This window comes from Arachis hypogaea, chromosome 14, assembly GCF_003086295.3.
Source record: "Arachis hypogaea cultivar Tifrunner chromosome 14, arahy.Tifrunner.gnm2.J5K5, whole genome shotgun sequence".
Taxonomy (NCBI): Eukaryota; Viridiplantae; Streptophyta; class Magnoliopsida; order Fabales; family Fabaceae; genus Arachis; species Arachis hypogaea.
Window position 1 is genome coordinate 657125 of NC_092049.1, and position 19120 is coordinate 676244.

Sequence of the window (19120 nt, forward strand, 5' to 3'; positions counted from 1 at the left end):
TTCAAAAGTTAGAAGGAAAAGAAAGGATTTTTATGTTTTACTTTGTTAAAATAGAGAAAGAGATAATTAATAAGGAATAGTGTAGTTGTAGCTAACGATTTTAAAATAGCAAGTAAATCCGCTCATAGTTCCATTCTCATATAACCGAAAGGGCAACTTTAAATGGAAAAATGAAGAGATGATGTTAACCGGTTAACCCACAAACAAATCAATTTTCCCAGCGTAATGTGCTTCCAATAATGCAATATGCATGGGGTACACTTCCATGTTTGATTTACTTTACATCTTTTCTCTTTTTGATATATAGATTTACTTCGCATATTTATTTCATATTTGCTAGAGCAATATGCATTTTTGGCTATTCCAAGTCGTTTAATTACTCATGTGATGTACGTTTATGGGTTTTTTTATTTAAATTAAAAAAATATAATATTTATCGATTTAAATAAATGTATAAGTATTTACTATTTACTAAAATATATTTAGAGTCATATCTTGGATGCAATGGAGAAAACCGAAAATCAAATGTATCTCGGATGCAATGACCCCGTTATGTGTAACAGGACTCGCTGGTCCCGAGATATGCTTATATTCTGACATGGGGCACTACGTCCAAGATACGTGTAAGGAAGCAAAACAGGGACACTGCATCCGAGATATAGTCAAGATTATAATTAGGGTCTGAGCACCCAAGATATGTTGTACAATAAGTCTATTTATAAAAACCATCCCAATATCTCTCCTCACACAATTCACAAACCATTCTTTTCTTTGTCTTTTTTCAATTTTGCTCTGATGGAGAACAATCAATATTTTTTTGTGGTGGTTTATCCGAATGGGATAGTCAGACACGGTAATGGAGTGATATTTGAGTCTGACAATACTGTGATGCTGCGCACTTACCAGGTTGATACCCTGGATGCCCTAAAGACGATCATGTTGCGTAATATGGGAGGAGTAGGAACAAAGGACGTTGGGAGGATTGCATATAAATTTCTATATACGCTTCCGAACGGCGGATTTACGAACCGGTTATTCTAGATAGGTGGGGATCAGCATGTGAGGGTCATGTTCGACGTACATGCACGACTGATGCCCCAGCATGTGATGGAGTTGTATGCTGTGGTCCGAGATGTAGTTGCTGGGGATGGGCTGTCTCCTCCGAGTCCTGAAGTCGTGCCACTCGAGGCGACACCAATCCACTATGCACAGCCTCATGATAGTGCCGATGATTCCGACAGTGAGGGTGATTCCACCTATGTTGCCGGGTCTGAGTCGTCGAGTGATACAGTGTCAGAGGATGAGTTCGTGCGTAGAGGACACGAAGCACATGCTCAGTTATAGGGTGGACAGATCCACTCGCAGCGGCTGTTGGCAGCTATAGATAAGAATAGAGAGAGTTTGTCGATGTTGCGAGTCACCCATTGTTATCGTAGGGCATCCATTTTTAGCGTGGAAGAGATGGAGCCAGTAGATGGTTGGTCACAGACATCATATCGGGTTCTTTCCAAGCGTACATGTGATTGTGGCTTGTTTCAATCATTGCATTACCCATGTCGACACGCCCTGGCGGCATGTGCAGCTGCGAGTATTGAGTGGGGTCATTTGTGGATCCTGTGTATACGATGACCTTTGTATTCAAGGTATACGAGAAGGAGTTTCTGCCGATACCAGATGAAAAGATGTGGCCTCTACGGTGCACGTCTGAAGCCCGACCCAGCCATGAGGAGGAAGGCATCGGGTAGGCCGGTATCCACTCGGATTCGGAATGAGATAGATGCCATTGAGCGTGCGGAGAAAAGATGTAGGTTCTGCCACGGAGAGGGCCACACCAGACGTGGGTGTCCCAATGCGCCCCACTCGGATCCATGACGACACATGTAGTTTAGGGTTTAGGTCTTTTTGTTCCAATTTTGTCACTTTGATGTACTGATTGTTATTAAATGTGTTTAATGTGTAATGAAACATAATTTCTATATAACTAGTTACCTTCGATTGTTATGGGACCATTTTTCATCTATAACATTACAATATTTTCATCAAAAAAGCATACAATATATTTATGACATCAGATTTTGACTATATCTCAGATGCAGTGTCCCATGTCAAAATATGAGCATATCTCAGATGCAATGTATTCGAAATGCTCTTTTGTTCATATCTCGGGTGCACCCGAAATATGACTAGCGCGTCCCGTATCACAAATCAAGGTTACTGCATCTAAGATACGCGTGTTTTTCGGTTTCTCCCACTGTATCCGAGATATGACTCCAAATGTAATTTGGTAAATACTTATACGTTTATTTAAATCGGTAAATATTATTTTTTTAATTTAAATAAAAAAAATCCACGTTTATGATGTATATTTATATGTTTTTTTTTTTCTTTTTATACAGCTAGAAAATAAGGATTTTTCTTTTGCATAAAAGATATCAAACGTTACTTAACTAAAATATATTGGATTTAGATTTAATACAGAAGTTTTATATTTTCTATATTAAACTAAAGATTGAGGGTGAGTAATTTTTTTTTATTAAAACAATTTAAACAAAAAAAGAGAGATGTAAGCCTCTTTAGTTTATAAATCCTCACAGAAAATATTACAAAACATCAATGTTAGAAAACTAATACCATTCGGTCAATAATTTAGCTAATAAATATTAGGCTACCTACTAAGAAATCCAATAAAATATAAAAAAAAAATCATTCATTAATAACTATTTTTTAAATTATTTTTTATTTTTTTCCACATCTTTTCCTTCTCCCCACCATTATAATTTCATCCACCACCATCACCTATCACGCTTGCTATCATCGACCACCCTAAATCTTAAATTATAAACTTCTTAAATCTTAAATTCTTTAAAACTTTAAAGTCCTGTTTTTTCTTAATCGTTTTTATGTTATCTTCCAAGAAACGTTTTATTGATTCATTTTTAAAAAAAGTTGTGTTATTTTCTCAGAATTTTTATGTTAGTTTTAAGAAATTTTGTATTGGGTAAATATTAAAAATATGAAAAAAGAAAAACAATAACCATTTTTTGGAGATTTTATTAGGAACTTTATTACAAAAACACTAATATTGATAATTATTTGAAAACAATGTAAATTAAATGGGGCGAAACCCAGAAGAGAGAGATTGCGGAGAGAAACACCTCTCACACATGGGACTTTTTTTGAGTATAGTGAGAAGTGAGAAGTGAAGCAATTCTTCTAGTGATATTAAAATATAGAAGAATAATATTATTGCCACTTCCTTCATTCAATACCAACTGTAATGTAAGTATATATGATCTGGACGACATTACACGTGGGAGCAAATAGTCAATTTTGGTGAATATAATACATATGTACAAATACAATCTACTTGTATTGGCTTATCTCAGTCTCAGGTCAAGCCATGTAAATAAACAAATAAATAAACAAGAGAATAATATACTAGTTGCTTGCAATGCAACAAGAGAAGCAGGGTATGTAAGTGGTTGATGTAATTATTGATGGGCATAAGAAAGAAAATAAGAGGGATGAGATATGTAGTATGTGTAATTTGTATATGAATGAATGAGTAGAGGCAAGTTTGCGTATCTCCGGGGGAAGGTAATTACCGTCGGGGAAGCTAAGTATCGAAGACAGTTTTAGATGGGTGGCACAGTGCGGAAGGAAATAACAAGTCCCAATGGCGGTGAAGCAGTGGATTCTTATCAGGGGAATGGGGTGGCTGCGGCCAAAGCTATGAAGGAACAGCCAGTGCGAGACCATAAGAATGCCACAGAGGGGAATGGACCTGTGAAAAGAATTGATGTGCCGGTAGTCGAAGCAAATATGGAATGGTTGGCGAGGAGTTTAGTGGGGCACACGTTACACCCAGTGGACCTCAGATCAGTGAAGACGGTGGTGTCTAAAAATCTGCCCAACATTGTGGATGTTAGGGAGATCGGGCCGTGCAAAGTGCTGGTAATATTTGATACTGTGCAGCATGCGGAGGGAGTGTTTACATTCAAGATGGATAATTTGTTGCAAGTATTCCATAGGATCTCGTGTTGGGAGGAATCGGAACGGTGTATTACTCGACGAGCGTGGCTGGAGTGCTACGGAATTCCTTTACATGCATGGGCGCCGGAAACGTTCAAGAGAATAGGAGGGCAGTGGGGCAACGTGGTCCAGTGTGATGTAATGACGGGGGAAGGAGCATCGTTTGAAGCAGGGAGGATTCAAGTTGAGACGGGGGTATTCGATGTAATCCGAGAATGGATGCAAATTGTTGTTGGGAAGACGGTGTTTGAGATCTTTGTGAAGGAGGTAGAACCACAGGAGGGCGGTGCGGTCAGCATGGGGAGAAGCAGAAGTGTCTATGCGAAGAATGAAGTTTCTGGCACCGCTGGCACGGCCATGAAGAAGGGGGAGGGTAGTTGGGACCCGGCGGCGGAACTGGTTACTGGTAGGCCTACGGAGGCTGAGCACGGTGAGGACAGAATAGTAATCTCTGATGTGTTATTGAATGATGTGGACGTTGCCTTTTTGAAATTCAAAAAGGATACGGTTGTACCGGATTCAGCTAGTACCAAGGACGGTGAAGTAGCGGGTTTGAAGGGATGTGAGATAGTTCATGAGGGGGAGTCGGAGAATACAGTCACGCAAGTATGGGGAGGGGAAGCTGGGACACGGTTGAAGTATTGTAACAGTATGGGCTCGCATTCAATTGGCCCAACACCAACTAAGAATGGAGGGGGGAGGCTGACCGTAAGGGACATGAGTATTGAGAAGGAGCCTGTTGTTGGGCTGGGCCAGGATGGCCTCCTAACTGAAACTGCGTATGGTTTTCTTTCCATTGGAGGCCACGACGGGTCGGGCGGCCTGAGGATCCGGAGGGATCCACGGGAGCTGTTTGAAGCGGCGCCGATGGAAGGTTTGCGAGGGCTGGGGTGCTCACCAGCGGAGAAGGATCCTGAGGCGAGAGGGTTGCCGCTTAAACTCGGGGATCCGTCGGTGGATAAGAACCCGGAACTAGAGGAGATGGTGGGGGGCGGAGGACCGATCGATGGGGTGGGAGTTGAGCTTGATGGGGGAAGGGTTGCGCAGGAGGGGACGGGAATCAGGGCGGCAGTCCACCGGCAGGAGCAAGGGGCGCAGGATGGGATAAGTGAGGCCGGCTTGCACGATGAGGGATCCCAAGCGGGATTGAGCTGCCTAATGGGGAAGGATGGTACCTCGGGAGCACAGGGAAACGCAGTGAGGGACGTCCCGGAGGTGGCTGCCTGTGGCAATGCCCGGGGGGCAGGAGCAGGGGCTAGGCTGGGCACAGTTAGCCATTTAGAAGGCGAGGGGACACAGGAAGAGCAGCGCCAGGAGAATCAAGCAACCTGGGCATTGGCTGTGGAATCAGGAGCGGTTTTATGCGATGAGGAAGAAGATATTATGGCGATTTTGCAAGCACAAAATGAAGAAATAGCAGCTAAGAGAAAACTGGCGAAGCAAAAGGAAAAGGCGAGAAGGAGTCGACCAAAAAATAAAAATAAGGTGAGCAAATCTTTATTTAAATGATTGTGAGCTGTTGGAATATTAGGGGGGTGGAGGGGGGACGGTAAATTAAGCATGCTGAAATCTTTGAAAAATAAATATAATTTGAACATGTTGGGATTGCTTGAAACAAAAAAAGAAGTGATTACTAAATATGAGGTCGCAAGGCTTTGGGGATCTAGTACTGCTGGTTGGGATTTTGTGGAATCTGCAGGAATGGCGGGGGGTCTGCTATTAATTTGGGATGAAGGAGTGTTTCAAGTAGATCAAAGGTATAAAGGTGAGAGGTGGCTGTGTGTTGAAGGCGTTTTAACAAAGACCAACTTCCGATGTGCTTTCTGTTTGGTGTACGGGGCGCATGGGAGGGAGGCAAAGAGGAGGGTGTGGGAGGAATTGAGCTATGTGGCGGGGTTGTGTCAGATTCCTTTCTGTTTTCTCGGAGACTTTAATGAAATTTTACAAGTAGAGGATCGTAAAGGAGCTACTAGCTTGATGGCGTCATCGGAGGAATTTAAGGAATGGGTGCGAGACATGCAGTTGATAGATTTGCCTCTTACTGATAGGAAGTATACATGGTTTAGGGGGCGTTCCTGTAGTCGGATTGATAGGGTGATGGTTAATGTTGAATGGACTGAGGTGTTTCCGGATATTAGGATTAAGGGTGGCCCAAGGGGATTGTCTGATCACTGCCCAGTGATCATGGAACTAACAAGAGTAACGGGGCCCCCTAGACCATTCAGAAGTTTAGACGCCTGGTTTACGCATGAGGGATTTCTGAGAATGGTGAAGGATGAGTGGCGAAGCCTCGGAGAAACGCAGTTCCCGTGCAAGCTGAGGGCTCTAGCAATACAACTGCGGCAATGGCACAAGGATAACTTCCGGGACATGGATAAGAGACTCATGAGGTTTGAGGAGGAGCTCACCAAGCTGGACAATTCAGTCAGTGATGGAGTTTATGATGGTACAACGGAGGCTAGAAGGAAGGCGCTTGTGAGCTTTTGTTCAAAATGGTATATTAGAAAGGAAATGCACTGGAAACAGATGTCTCGGTCTAAGCATGCTGCAAACATGGATAGGAATACCAGATACTTTCATAACATTGCTTCGGCCAGAAGACGGAATAACAGGATTGATGCTCTGATGTTACATGGAAGACTTGTGCGGAATCAGGCGAGAATAAAAGGTGCGATTAGAGGGTTCTACAAGGATTTATATCGACAGGAATATGTTCCGAGGATTGGAATCAGAGATGGGTTAGTAAAGTGTATCCATAGGGATGAGGCTGAAGCTTTAGAAGTGATGCCGACGGATGAGGAAATTAAGGAGGCTGTGTGGGACTGCGAATCTTCCAAGGCCCCAGGGAGTGATGGGTTTAACATGAACTTCATAAAGAAATGCTGGGATGACATTGGGCCGGAATTCACTGCTGCGGTAATGGGGTTCTTTCAAAGTGCGAAATTGCCAAAGGATGTCAATGTAACGTGGGTGACACTAGCTCCAAAGTTTGAAGGTGCAAAGGAGGTGAAGGATTTTAGGCCGATTAGTATGGTGGGGTGTGTGTACAAAGTGATTTCGAAAGTGTTGGTGCACAGGATGCGATCTGTGATGTCGGGACTGGTTGGAGAGACTCAGACTGCATTTGTAAAGGGAAGAAAAATTCATGATAGTGCACTCATAGCCTGCGAGACGGTTCATTGGCTGAAGACTCGGAAAAAGTCAGCAGTCATTATCAAACTGGATTTTCAGAAGGCCTATGACAGAGTGAGATGGGATTTTGTTGACATTGTGCTACAGAAAATGGGCTTCGGCCAAAAATGGAGGAGCTGGGTGAAGGAGTGTGTTACTACGGCCACCATGGCAGTCTTGGTAAACGGGGCACCTTCCAAGCCATTCAAGATGGAGAGGGGACTAAGACAAGGGGACCCACTTTCTCCATTGCTATTCGTATTAGTTGTAGATGTGTTGCATAGGATGTTGGGGGAGGCTGTGAGGAATGGCCGCATTGCTCCACTGCTGGTAGGGGGAGATCTTATTGAACTGTCACACCTACAATTTGCAGATGACACTATTTTATTCTGCCCGCCGGAGACTGAAACAATTGTAAACTATAAGAGACTGTTACGGTGCTTTGAGTTGATGTCTGGGCTGAGCATTAACTTTGATAAATCGAATCTGATATCGGTGAACTGTAAGCAAGGATGGATTGATCAGGCATGTGGACTGCTGGGATGCCAACAAGCTTCTCTACCGGTTAGATACTTGGGAGTTTCTCTAGGTGCGAATCCGCGCTTGGTGAAGACTTGGAAACCAATCATTGATAAGGTGGAACAGAAGCTGAGTTTGTGGAAAGCCAAGGTTTTGAATAAATCAGGTAAGCTGGTCCTTATCAAATCGGTGCTGAATAGTCTCCCCATCTACTACCTTAGTCTATACAAGATGCCGAAGGCGGTAGCGGACAAGCTGATTGCTTTACAACGGAACTTTATGTGGTGCAGGGAGAACGGGAACTATGGTATACCTATGGTAAAGTGGGAGATAGTTCAGGCTCCAAAAAAGGTTGGGGGATTGGGGGTTGGTGATGCAGTGCTGAGAAACACAGCGCTTCTGTTTAAGTGGTGGTGGAGGTTTTCAAAGGAGGATTGCCCGCTGTGGAAGAAGATTGTGTGTTCGTGTAATAAGTTGAACCCGGATGTCATGTTAGCAACTCAGCCTTTACCAGTAAAGGGTGGCCCTTGGAAGGACATATGTCAGCTGAATATAAAAGAACCGCGGATTCGTGATAAAGTGGTAAGTGGACTGGCAATGGAAGTAGGCAATGGTATGCAGACTCGATTTTGGGAAGATAACTGGGTTCAAGGTGGTACTCTGAAAGGAAGTCATCCGAGACTCTACTCTATTTCCAGTCAGCAAGGACTTGTCATCGGGGAGTGTGGTTTTTGGGATGGGCTTGATTGGATTTGGAATTTTCAATGGAGGAGGGCACTGTTCCAATGGGAGCTGGAGCTTGTCAATCAACTGCATGAGAGGTTAAGGCCAGTGAGGTTGTCATCAGGTAGGGAGGACAATGTGGTGTGGAAGTTTGAAAATAAAGGTATTTTCTCTACTAGTTCTGTGATCCAGGCTATACAAGCGGAGACATTATCAGCTGAGATAACGAGTTATAGCTTCACGAGTTCCATTTGGAAAGGTTTCGTTCCTCCGAGAATTGAGCTCTTTGGGTGGTTTGTGCTAGTGGGTAGAGTTAACACCAAGGAGCGGCTGACTAAACTAGGAGTCAACATTCTGGGGGATAGTATGTGTGTACTGTGTACCAAGGAATTAGAATCTGTTGAGCATTTATTCCTTAGGTGTGAGGTAACATGGCAGGTGTGGTGCAAGTGGCTGAGGTTACTAGGAAGGGAGTGGGTGATTCCCAGAACTGTTAAAGAAATGTTTGAGAGTTGGCATGGAATGCATAATAGACAACAGGGGAAGAAGATGTGGATGTCAGTGTTCTTTGCAGTGATTTGGAACATCTGGTTGGAACGGAATGCACGAATCTTCAAGAATGCAAGAGCAAGCCTGGAGGTCATACACACAAGGACGTTGATGAGCTACACGGAATGGAGTGGTGGTGATCCTGGGGGAGGATGAGAGTACTGGGGATAGTAGGGGTTGGTTTATTTGTTGGTAGCTAGTTATGTGTCTTCTTTTTTCTTTTATTTGCTCCACTTTAATGTGTTGATCTTCCTTTGTTTCAAAAAAAAAAAGTTTGCGTATCTCTAAAGACATATAATTGCTGTATGTGTAGTTGTTTTTACTGTCGGAGTAGTCATACTATTGTGGGTGTGTTTGGGAAACTGTTGGAAGGGAAGAAGCACGTTTAAATTTCTTGAAAGTTTCAACTTTTGGTTTGGCAAATTTTTTTCTTATGAACGCAGAAGTGATTCTGCTGCCAAAACCAGCGTTTACAAGAAGCAACTATTTTTAGCTTATGCGTTTTCTTAACGGGCTTTTAGCCATAGATAGTAACATTTTATTTACTTTTTACCAACTTTATCCTTTGTATATGTTATTGTATTATTTATAAAATTCTTGTTATTTCTATTTATATGAGCTCTAATTTTCTATTATTTATTTTTTTTATTTTTTTTAACTATTTGTTTGACATTATACACTTTTATAATCGTGATTTTTGTGTATTATGTTTGTTATTATCTTTTTATAATATGATTTATTAATTCTATTAAGTAAAGTAAATTAAATAAAAAAATTAACTGTAAATAATAATAATAGTAAAAAATTATAACATACTAAAAAAAGAGTACTAAAAATACTAAAAATATATTATATAAAAAGATCATTAAGAACTTTTAGATTTGTTTCAATCACTGTAAAGTAAATATTTAATTTTTTTTTATTATTTTCAGTACTATCTTTTATAATTGTAATTCTCCTATACTATATTTTAGTGTAATTTTTTATAATATAGATTATGATTCCATTAAAAAAGATATATTAAATAAAAAATTAATCATATATAATAATAAAATCATAAATGTTGGATTTCAAATTAATATTAAGAATAAAATTATTGAGAGTACTAGAATAAGAGTACGATGTAAAAAAATACTAAAGTAACATTTAATACTTAAAAAATGTAACATATTTGATTAAATATTCTTATATATATATATATATATATATATATATATATATATATATAAATCTAAAATATATAATTTTTATTTTTATTTAAAAAAATATTTTGTCTATTTTTATATGTTATTTTTATTTTAGTAAGTAAATATTAATTTTATTATAAAATAAACTAATAAAATCTATTTAAATATCTAAATTAAAATAATAGGATAATATAAAAAAAATCTAAGTTGATGTCTATTTTAGTAATTTTTTATTTAAAAGTGATTTTGAATGGTATAAGCCAAACAACATTTATTTTACTATAATCCATTTTGATACAAAAATTACCAAACATAAATCACTTTAACACAAACCTACTTTTGACCAAAATCAAGTTTGCAAAATCAATTTTATACAAACTCCCGTTTACAAACTGTAATCCAAACACACACTGTATTGTGTGCTTCAATTTCATTTATGTCCCACTTGCCAATAAAAACATGAAAAATGAATAAATCAATCTTGACTTTTTGATAAGCAGACATTTAAATTCTTGAAGACTTGATACATTTAAGTTTATGATGCTTTTAAAATTTGAACATATCGATCCTTAAGTCTAATTTGTCCAATTTTAAAAACTTTTTCACGTGTATATCCGTATCAATTAAGTTTGAACATGAGGGATTGATAAGTCTAGATTTTGAAAAAATTAGAAACTTAAATTTATTTTTAAATTTTTGAGAATTTAAATATCTGTGAATTAAATAATCAAAGACCTATTTATCATTTTCTCTACAAACATTATTGCTTATTTTATTTTAATCTATTTACCAATTTGAAGAAAACAACCAATAATTACTAACATATAGTCCGCTGCATATCTGCATATGGACATGGTATAAAACTATAAATAATGAAAGTGTGAGGCACGCTGTCTATATCCTTTCTCGAAAGTTTTTTTGTTTTTTATTTTTATCAAAACTGAAAATGAATTAATAATTTTATCTCATATATTGTCACAAACTGGATTTATATATGTATTGTCTTTATTTATTTATTTATTTATGCAAATAACTATAGGCGTTGGAATTATAAAATTTGCTCATAAAATTAAAAATGTATTTTTGTACTAAAAAAAATGCATGTAATGTAAATGGGTTCGGCCCAATACCTGAACATTTATTTATGTAAAAAAAAATCCGTAATTATTTTATTGTGTTGTCCTATCCCGCATCAGCGCGTTACACTTCAGTTGTCTCCTAATTGTTCAATTTGTCTCCCTGCTTATGTTGGAGGAGAGGAGAGGCAGTGAATTGTTTAAATAGACCAAAACTAGAACTAATGATACACAAATTAATTTTCGAATGGAAAAATTTGTTATATCTCAATTCTCAATTATACAAGAAAGGAGGAAGATATATTTGTCTAGTTGTGGGAATGCGGAGGAAAATATATTTGTCTAGTTACAGTTTACATGCAACCTGATTATATATATCTCAAGGTAATCACTAATCAGCCAAAAAATAAAAAATGATATTATACTAGATAGTTAGTTAGATAAGATTAACTAGAAGCTGTTGTTATGGAGTTAGCTAGAGGACATTATCAGATTAGTTGGGGATGTAACACCATAATTGAATTTGAATCATTGCGAGAGATCTTGCGGAGTTTGTTCTGGGTTTGAATAAGAAAAACGCATAATAACTAGAATCCATTATATATATATATATATATATATATATCCATCCTGCTTGATATATCATAAGCAAGATTGAGCTGGACTACTATTAAAGGATACCTCCATTAAGATTGCAATAACTCTAGCTAACCCAAAATATACAATCTGATAATAAAACATGGTGACCTAATTAACAAGACAACTACCCAACTTCACCCATTTGAAAATTGAAACTTAGATTGTTGCATATAGATATCAAACTTCAACATTAACATATAGTAGAACAAACATGGTTATTCTTTATTAATAATAGTAAGGATATTGTGGTTGATGATCTTTTGCTTACTTTTCCCTCCTACTATGAAATAAAATTAATGGACTGGTATTAAATAAGAGTTTCATTTTGATGTATTAACAGTGTGAAACATTTTATATAGTTGTCCAATCGCATCCGTTCTTTTTTATTACCATTCACATGGTCAAAGCAATTGTGACAAAGGTAATTGCTTAATTTCTAAACTAATTCTAACACATTCAGTTTTTAAGGATGAAAATAGAGGCAACAAGTGCTATAGCATAGCTATAACAAACCAACCCTTCACATATGCTCATAGCTAAAATTGCTCAGGATTTTCACTTTGTTATGCTTGCCCTGCATTAACAATCATGTTCTTCGTTTTATTCAATACTTTATAGATCAAGGAAATATATTATATGTCAAAAGTACATTAAGTATTGGAGTATTAATAAATTGTAAAATTGTTATGGATTGGGTCATTAGCCTTATATCATGTTATTAACAAGTTTTATCCAAGTGAAGCTTTGCACGAGCACATAAATGGATTGACTTGACACATAGTCTTTGTCTCTGTGATCAAATAGCAAATATGTGTTAGCTAATTTTCTTTTTTCCATTTCTTTTGTTCTTGGTGATCTGAGAGGCAGTTCCATACTAAATATAGAAGCATGAAGCTCATTTCCTAAGTATTGCAAAAGGAGAAATAAACCAAGAAGAATGTGGGAACTGGCAAACATAATCACTTGACTTCAAAATCAAGTTTAAGTAAACCAACTGTCTACAACAGTAGCAAATGGCATAACAGAACAAAATACCTGAACCCTGTATCTATGTAGCAAGCGAGTGGGACTTCCATACACATACTTGCACCATCAACAGAATCATCTAAGCGACGGCGGTGTTGAGAATGGAGCCGAGGGTGCCCAAGACGGCGAAGGCGAGGAGGGGGCTGACGTCGAGGGTGTCGAAAACAGGGGGAATGATGTTGCGGAACAGGTTCAGGTACGGGTCGCACAGGTCTCTGATGGCGGACAGTGGCTGCTTTTCCCACGGGATGTTCGGGAACCAACTCAGTAGAACCCTAACCATCAGAACTCCGCTGTATATGTCCAGCCACTTCCCCAGCCCCGCCGCCACCACTGTCAGCGGCGTGTTCAGGGACCCGCTAGGTCTGTCCCGCAGCGACGCGAAGAACAGAGGCCCTACCGAAGACATGGACATGGACATCGGAAGAAGCTGATGGCAGAAGGTTCTGAGGGCGAGTAGGGCCATCCCGAAGACTGTGGTGAGGGTGCGGGTGGAACCTTCCAGAAGGTCGCTTTGCGTGGATGTGGCGGCGACAATTTGGGGATTGAAGTTGCGGCGGAGAGGAGTGAGAGAGAGTGAGGGTTGTGTGTATCTGTGTCGGTATTGACGCAGGGGTGGGTGCGTGAGGCAGACCATGTGAGTCTTGGAAGCCATTGTTGCTGGGGAGAACGCCATCGTCATCGTCATCGCCATCGCCATCTGCGAATTAGGGATTAGGGGATTGCCACCAAAAACCCAAACGCTACCTTCTTCCTCTTCCTCCAATTACTAAACTTTTTTTTATCTCTTGCAGCCGCCGCGCTACTTCGAGTTTTATTAAGGTCAGCTATCAACTTCTCATAGCCATCTAACATTTTTGGGTGACAATAATTTTTATTTAGAAAAAGACATTAAAAGATATAAATTAGATAAAATTATTAGAAAGAACTAAATAGATAAATATCAAAAGAAAATACCACATAATTTTCATTTGTTCAATATTACTCAATGTTACAGTTTCCTCTCTTCCAATTAAACCCATAGGTCTTATCAATATTCTGAAGAATTTTACTACTTTTTAAAAATCCACAAGTAGAAAAACTTTTAAAGGTTGATACATTTGATGGATTGCTTAATTTTCTATGCAAAACATTCCACTCTTAACTACTTAAAAGCCAATCGCTAGCAAAATCTTTAATTTAAATACCAGAATTTATACATGAGATATGGATTTTTCGGTTTCAAAACTAAATTCAACTCCAACCACCTGAACATCTTGTTATTGTTATTAGGGATACTATACCAAAAATTAATAGGTAATGGCAATGGATAGTGAAACTAGAGAAATTAAAAATAGAAGAAAACTGGAAACACCTTGAGCAGAGTTGATCCCCATGCATGTAAAACTAGTGTTGCTTAAAAAATTGATAGTACCAAACTACCAATACCAATAAAATAAACTTACAATTAGACGGACCTTTGCTAATTCCTCAGGTGCTGTCATACACAAATATAAAATGAATAGTAATAGTCTAATTTTCTTAGCGATGTTTTGTCATCCCAAATCCAATTCCAGTTCAAAATCCAAACCCTACCCAAGTAAATTTCCCCAGAAAAGCACATTAAGTTTTTTCTAGAAAGGGAGACCCAAAAAAATAATTAAAAGAGCGAGCCCGAACAAAACTAGGAGTCAACGTAAGTTAGTAATTTAATCCTCAAAATCTCCAGCATTCTCCAATAAGTAATTCGCTGCCAATTGTTCATCCCGGTCACATGCCAAAAACGCCTCTATGACCGAGGCTCTATCAAATCCCAATGCCTCAAGCTGCAAACCATAGGTTAAAGAAACCAATCATTAATCAATACATACTAAGTGTGAACACAAGCGATACAAAAATCTTTTTAGACCTGTTTCTGCATCCTCAGTTTCAAAATATGGATAATTTTCAAATGGATTAAATACCTTGGAAACATAAAAAACACTCGGTATATTCTTTGCTTAGAAATTAGGAAGATGTTTAACGAGTATACATCATTTCTTATATCATAATACAGTAAGGAGAAAGACATACCCTTGCAATTGCCTCCTGCTCAGCTGGAGTCACATTGATGGCATGAGGCATGTCCTGCTCAGGCTGGTCAAATATATCACTGATGGAGAGAAAGACGGTTAAATTCTAAATTCAAATATTGTGTGTAATCAAGGAAAGGGAATAAACTCTTGGATAACATTCTACACTATCAGATATCAAGTTGACAAATAGAACCTTACTTTCTTGTTAGATACGTGGGCAAAAATAACCAACAATTGAAATAATATATCAAGAACAACGATGATGATGATATGAAGTAATGATAGTTGTAAGATGTAAAATAATGCAACAAGTTGATATGCTCACCCTTCAGAGCCCTCAACAGGTTCGTTTATCAACTGTAGAAACTCAGCATGATGTTCTTGAATGAGTCTTAAAAGATTGGGATTCTGCTTTCCAAGTTCTTGAAGTACAGGCTGCAATAGAAAGTTGATTGATCTTTTAGACACCAATCAACGAATTAACAGAAGTGAGGAAGGCAACGGAGAAAGTAAATACCTGTAAAATTTGTGGATTTGATTGCACCATTGAACGCAATGCTTGAAACTGAAAAAAATAAATAAGAAAGTTGCTTGAGAGTGATCAAAATAAAGCTTGAAGCTAGATGCAGATTAACAAGCAACTTATTTGCTAAGTCCACTCAGCAACATGGAAAAACTTGAAACTATATATGAACAACAAAAGTTTTGAAGAGCATTGTCTGGGCAATGCTTGTCAATCAAGACATATTTGAAATCATGCTGCATCCTGAGTAGCTATAATGATGTGCAAATAACAAAATAATTGCAACTGCTAAAAGAAAGCTTCACAAATACAGTAAGATAAAAGAGTATAATTAAAACGAAATTCAAAACATTAATTATTTGAGTAAATGCATGCAATGACCAAAAGGTTCAATGTGTAGACATGGCACAGCACACAAGTCAAGTTACATCAATACATCAAATTAAATATTGTACTTTAAGTTAGTGCAACTTGGGTATGTGGAACAACTATGCCTTCTAACATCAAGAACAAAAAATTGATGGAACAGCAAGCTCACCTGGGGATTGTTTCTGAGGAAGTCAAGAGATCCTAGTCCAGGACCAGCACCAGAAATTGTCTCCTGAAAATTTCAGATTGAAGTAAGGTATGGAGTAACAGAAAATTACTTTTGATGATCTGTTACTGCAAAATAACTTTTACCTGTGGAAACATATTTAAGGGAGATGAGTTAGGTAGTCCAGGAACTGCTCCAGCAGTGACCCCAGCTGTTTCAGTTGTCTGACTACCTGGAAATTGAGGAACTGGTACAGCAACTTCTGCTGCTTCGGGGATACCCTGCCCAGAGAAGCAAGGAAAGAAAGGTTGCTAAATCCAACAATGTGAACATAAATTTTAGCAGTCAAGATATCCAACAATGTGGACATACAGAGTACAAATAGTCTATAGCACGCTCTGGATTATTGTAAGCTGCCCGAAGAGCACGAGTAACTGTATCTCTGTCCCAGTTGCCACCTCCCATGTCCATAATTTGTTGAATAGTCTGCTCAAGATTACTACCACCAACTAAATTTGAAGCAGCCTGACCATAAGTATCTGCAGACACGCTGCAAAAAATGACATAGGAAAGCTTGTGAGTAGGCTTTATAAACAAGAAAGTGGAAAATGACAAATGTCCGAATTCCACAATGTTCAGCATCCAAAAATGCAGCATTATGCTTACTATATGCAGCCACAATAAACCGAACAACAAAACTATGATCAGCCAACGTAAATGTCTCGTTAGATGAATTGAAAATAACACTATAGATCTTCCTCAGAAAGACATTTAATAAAAGTATTTGAATTAAAACCTGTGCTGCTTTCAGTATTATAACATCAACTTCATAACCAAATTCGTAAGAATTATAATTATCATGAAACTCACAAGGTAAAGACAACCAACACAGTGAACATTAAAATTCAAATTAGAACAAAGACATTTTTACTTGAATGTAATATGTTACTAAATTACTAAAGATTGAAAAAGGATAGTTCTTGTCATCAATGCTCAGTCAACAACTATTTTGTGGTACATTGGAATTAACTAATAGTATCTTTGAAAAATTCTAGAAAGGAGAAACCATACTTTGTATTTGTAGTTGTGACAGCTGGGCCAGATGTACTGTTATTTGCAGCCCTACAATACCAAATAAAATACTATAGGAAGAGAGACTGACGTTATTAAAACGGACAAATTATCAATTTATTTTTTTAAAGACTCACTGAGTTTGTGCAGGAGGTTCAGGAGCAGGCGTGGAATTTGAGGTTGATACAGCTGCAGGTGGATTGCTGGCAGGCTGTCACACGCATGCACAACCACTAGCTAATACAAAGAGGCAAGGGCAGAAAAGAAAGGGAAAAAACCTCCGAAAAGCAATAAGATTGAGAAAGTAATATACCTGGGCAGATGAAGTCCCTGCTGAACCCAATGTTTTACTCTGTAGAGAAGTAAAATGCCACATGAAGGTTAATGGAGGTAACAGATGCCTAAATAAACAAAACATGAAGGTATAACAATAAAATTGAAAGAAATATTTCTAGCTGACTTCATCAAATTGAAACAGACGGCATTATGGAATATGACAAGATCTAATACTTGGCATAGCATCTAGATAATTTTTTGGACCGCGATAGAACTTCAGTAAAAGCTTCCTATCCTTTTCTTTATAAAAAAAAAAGGTAAAAAGAACCGAAGCATAAAAATAGATCTCGATATTTAAAAGAATAAAAATATGAGAGCTGAAATCACAGTCTCAGATAACTTGTGAGGAAGGAAGGGTGTTATAATTTGAAAAAGTTTTCATGAAGGAATAAACTACCTTGCTAAGCATAACAACAAGAAAACCATCCTCAGAGACCTTGTTCTCTGCTAATGTTGTTTCATCTTTCAAAACCTTGCCATTGTGAATAAGCAACTGTTGTCCACATGGGTAATTATCTTTGCCTTGCACATCTTCTATATTCTTCTTGACAGCCATAATCTAAGGCAAAAATAGCAAGGAAATTATAGCTACTAAAATTCAAAAATTAACCCTCTTATAATCTACCAAACACCACATAAAGCCTGATAAGAAATCCAATTTCTAATGATATTAGAATCAACAGGCATATCCTCGGTGTCATGAAAAGATGGGAATAAAACATCTCAAAGCCATTCAATAATAAATAAATAACGTCAGCACCTGAGTATCACATCAAATCTGAAACAAAATCCTCAACAACAACAACAACAATAGTGTTGGCGAAAACATTAAAATGAAGGCATGCAATGCAAACAGAAACAAAAATGAAGTAAATTTACCTGAATTTTGAATAAAAACTATTTCGACAACGACAGTGATTTGAATTAAAAATTAAATAAAACAAAATAAAGGAGTAGACTTAGAAAATCTGAAAACAAAATAATTCAATCAACAAATCAAACACACATTTTCGTAACTGACAATGGAAGATTGGGAAATGAAAAGGGAAATATTGATAGCGAATATTGTAACCAAAAAAGCATAGAGATAAAGAGAGAGCTGACAGTGTCGGATGGCTGAACCCTAATTTCGAAATGGCTGCCTTTCAAAGTCTTAACAGTGAGTTTCATGGCGGCGACTTATGGGAATGACGCCGGCGACCGGCAACGATCCGGCTCAAGTACGGTGGTGAGAGAGTGAGTGAAACCCTAGAGAGAGAAAACACCTTCGTCCGTTGCTGTTGCTGCTGCTGTTGCACGGAATGAACGTGTCAACGGCACATGTAACACGCTCTTTTTCTATTTTCTTACTTTTTTTTTAAACTGTTTTCCTTTTTCAGTTTAAATTCGCAAGGTGGCATCTCAATGCACGTGAATTAAAAACGGAGATAAGTATGTGTTAATTTGTAAAGTACTTTTTTTTTTTTTTTAAAAAAATTAATTTGTACAGTATTATGCATGTGTTATCATATTACCGTATGAATAAAAGTAACTGTGTTTTACAAATTTAATTTACATAGTTATAGTTATCATATTACCGTATGAATCAAATGAACATCACCTATACCAGAATAACCATCCGGATACCAGGGATAATAAACATCTCATGTTATAAAAAGCTAATTTTAAATTCACCAAGG

General features: G+C 37.9%; 2 protein-coding genes across 4 annotated transcripts; both read right to left on the reverse strand.

The window, feature by feature from the left end:
• Positions 1 to 11219: 11219 nt before the first annotated feature.
• LOC112740800 (ylmG homolog protein 1-1, chloroplastic) lies at positions 11220 to 13768 on the reverse strand. 3 transcript variants are annotated; one of them, XM_025789432.2, is made up of 2 exons: positions 12932 to 13705; positions 11220 to 11420 (listed from the first exon to the last, which is right to left on the reverse strand). In XM_025789432.2, exon 1 carries the CDS (start codon positions 13620 to 13622, stop codon positions 13002 to 13004), a length of 621 nt encoding a protein of 206 aa, XP_025645217.1. In that variant the 5' UTR covers positions 13623 to 13705; the 3' UTR covers positions 11220 to 11420; positions 12932 to 13001. The 3 variants fall into 3 exon arrangements, with proteins under 3 accessions (XP_025645217.1, XP_072071457.1, XP_025645216.1); XM_072215356.1 differs by lacking the exon at positions 11220 to 11420 and adding an exon at positions 12356 to 12470 and having other exon boundaries at positions 12932 to 13768; XM_025789431.2 differs by lacking the exon at positions 11220 to 11420 and adding an exon at positions 12472 to 12686 and having other exon boundaries at positions 12932 to 13720.
• LOC112740799 (ubiquitin receptor RAD23b) lies at positions 12835 to 18857 on the reverse strand. Its single transcript, XM_025789430.3, has 12 exons — positions 18546 to 18857; positions 17839 to 18000; positions 17419 to 17457; positions 17243 to 17316; positions 17106 to 17156; positions 16407 to 16584; positions 16181 to 16315; positions 16038 to 16100; positions 15494 to 15541; positions 15302 to 15411; positions 14975 to 15053; positions 12835 to 14727 (listed from the first exon to the last, which is right to left on the reverse strand). Exons 1-12 carry the CDS (start codon positions 18609 to 18611, stop codon positions 14611 to 14613), a joined length of 1122 nt encoding a protein of 373 aa, XP_025645215.1. The 5' UTR covers positions 18612 to 18857; the 3' UTR covers positions 12835 to 14610.
• Between the last annotated feature and the right edge of the window lie 263 nt (positions 18858 to 19120).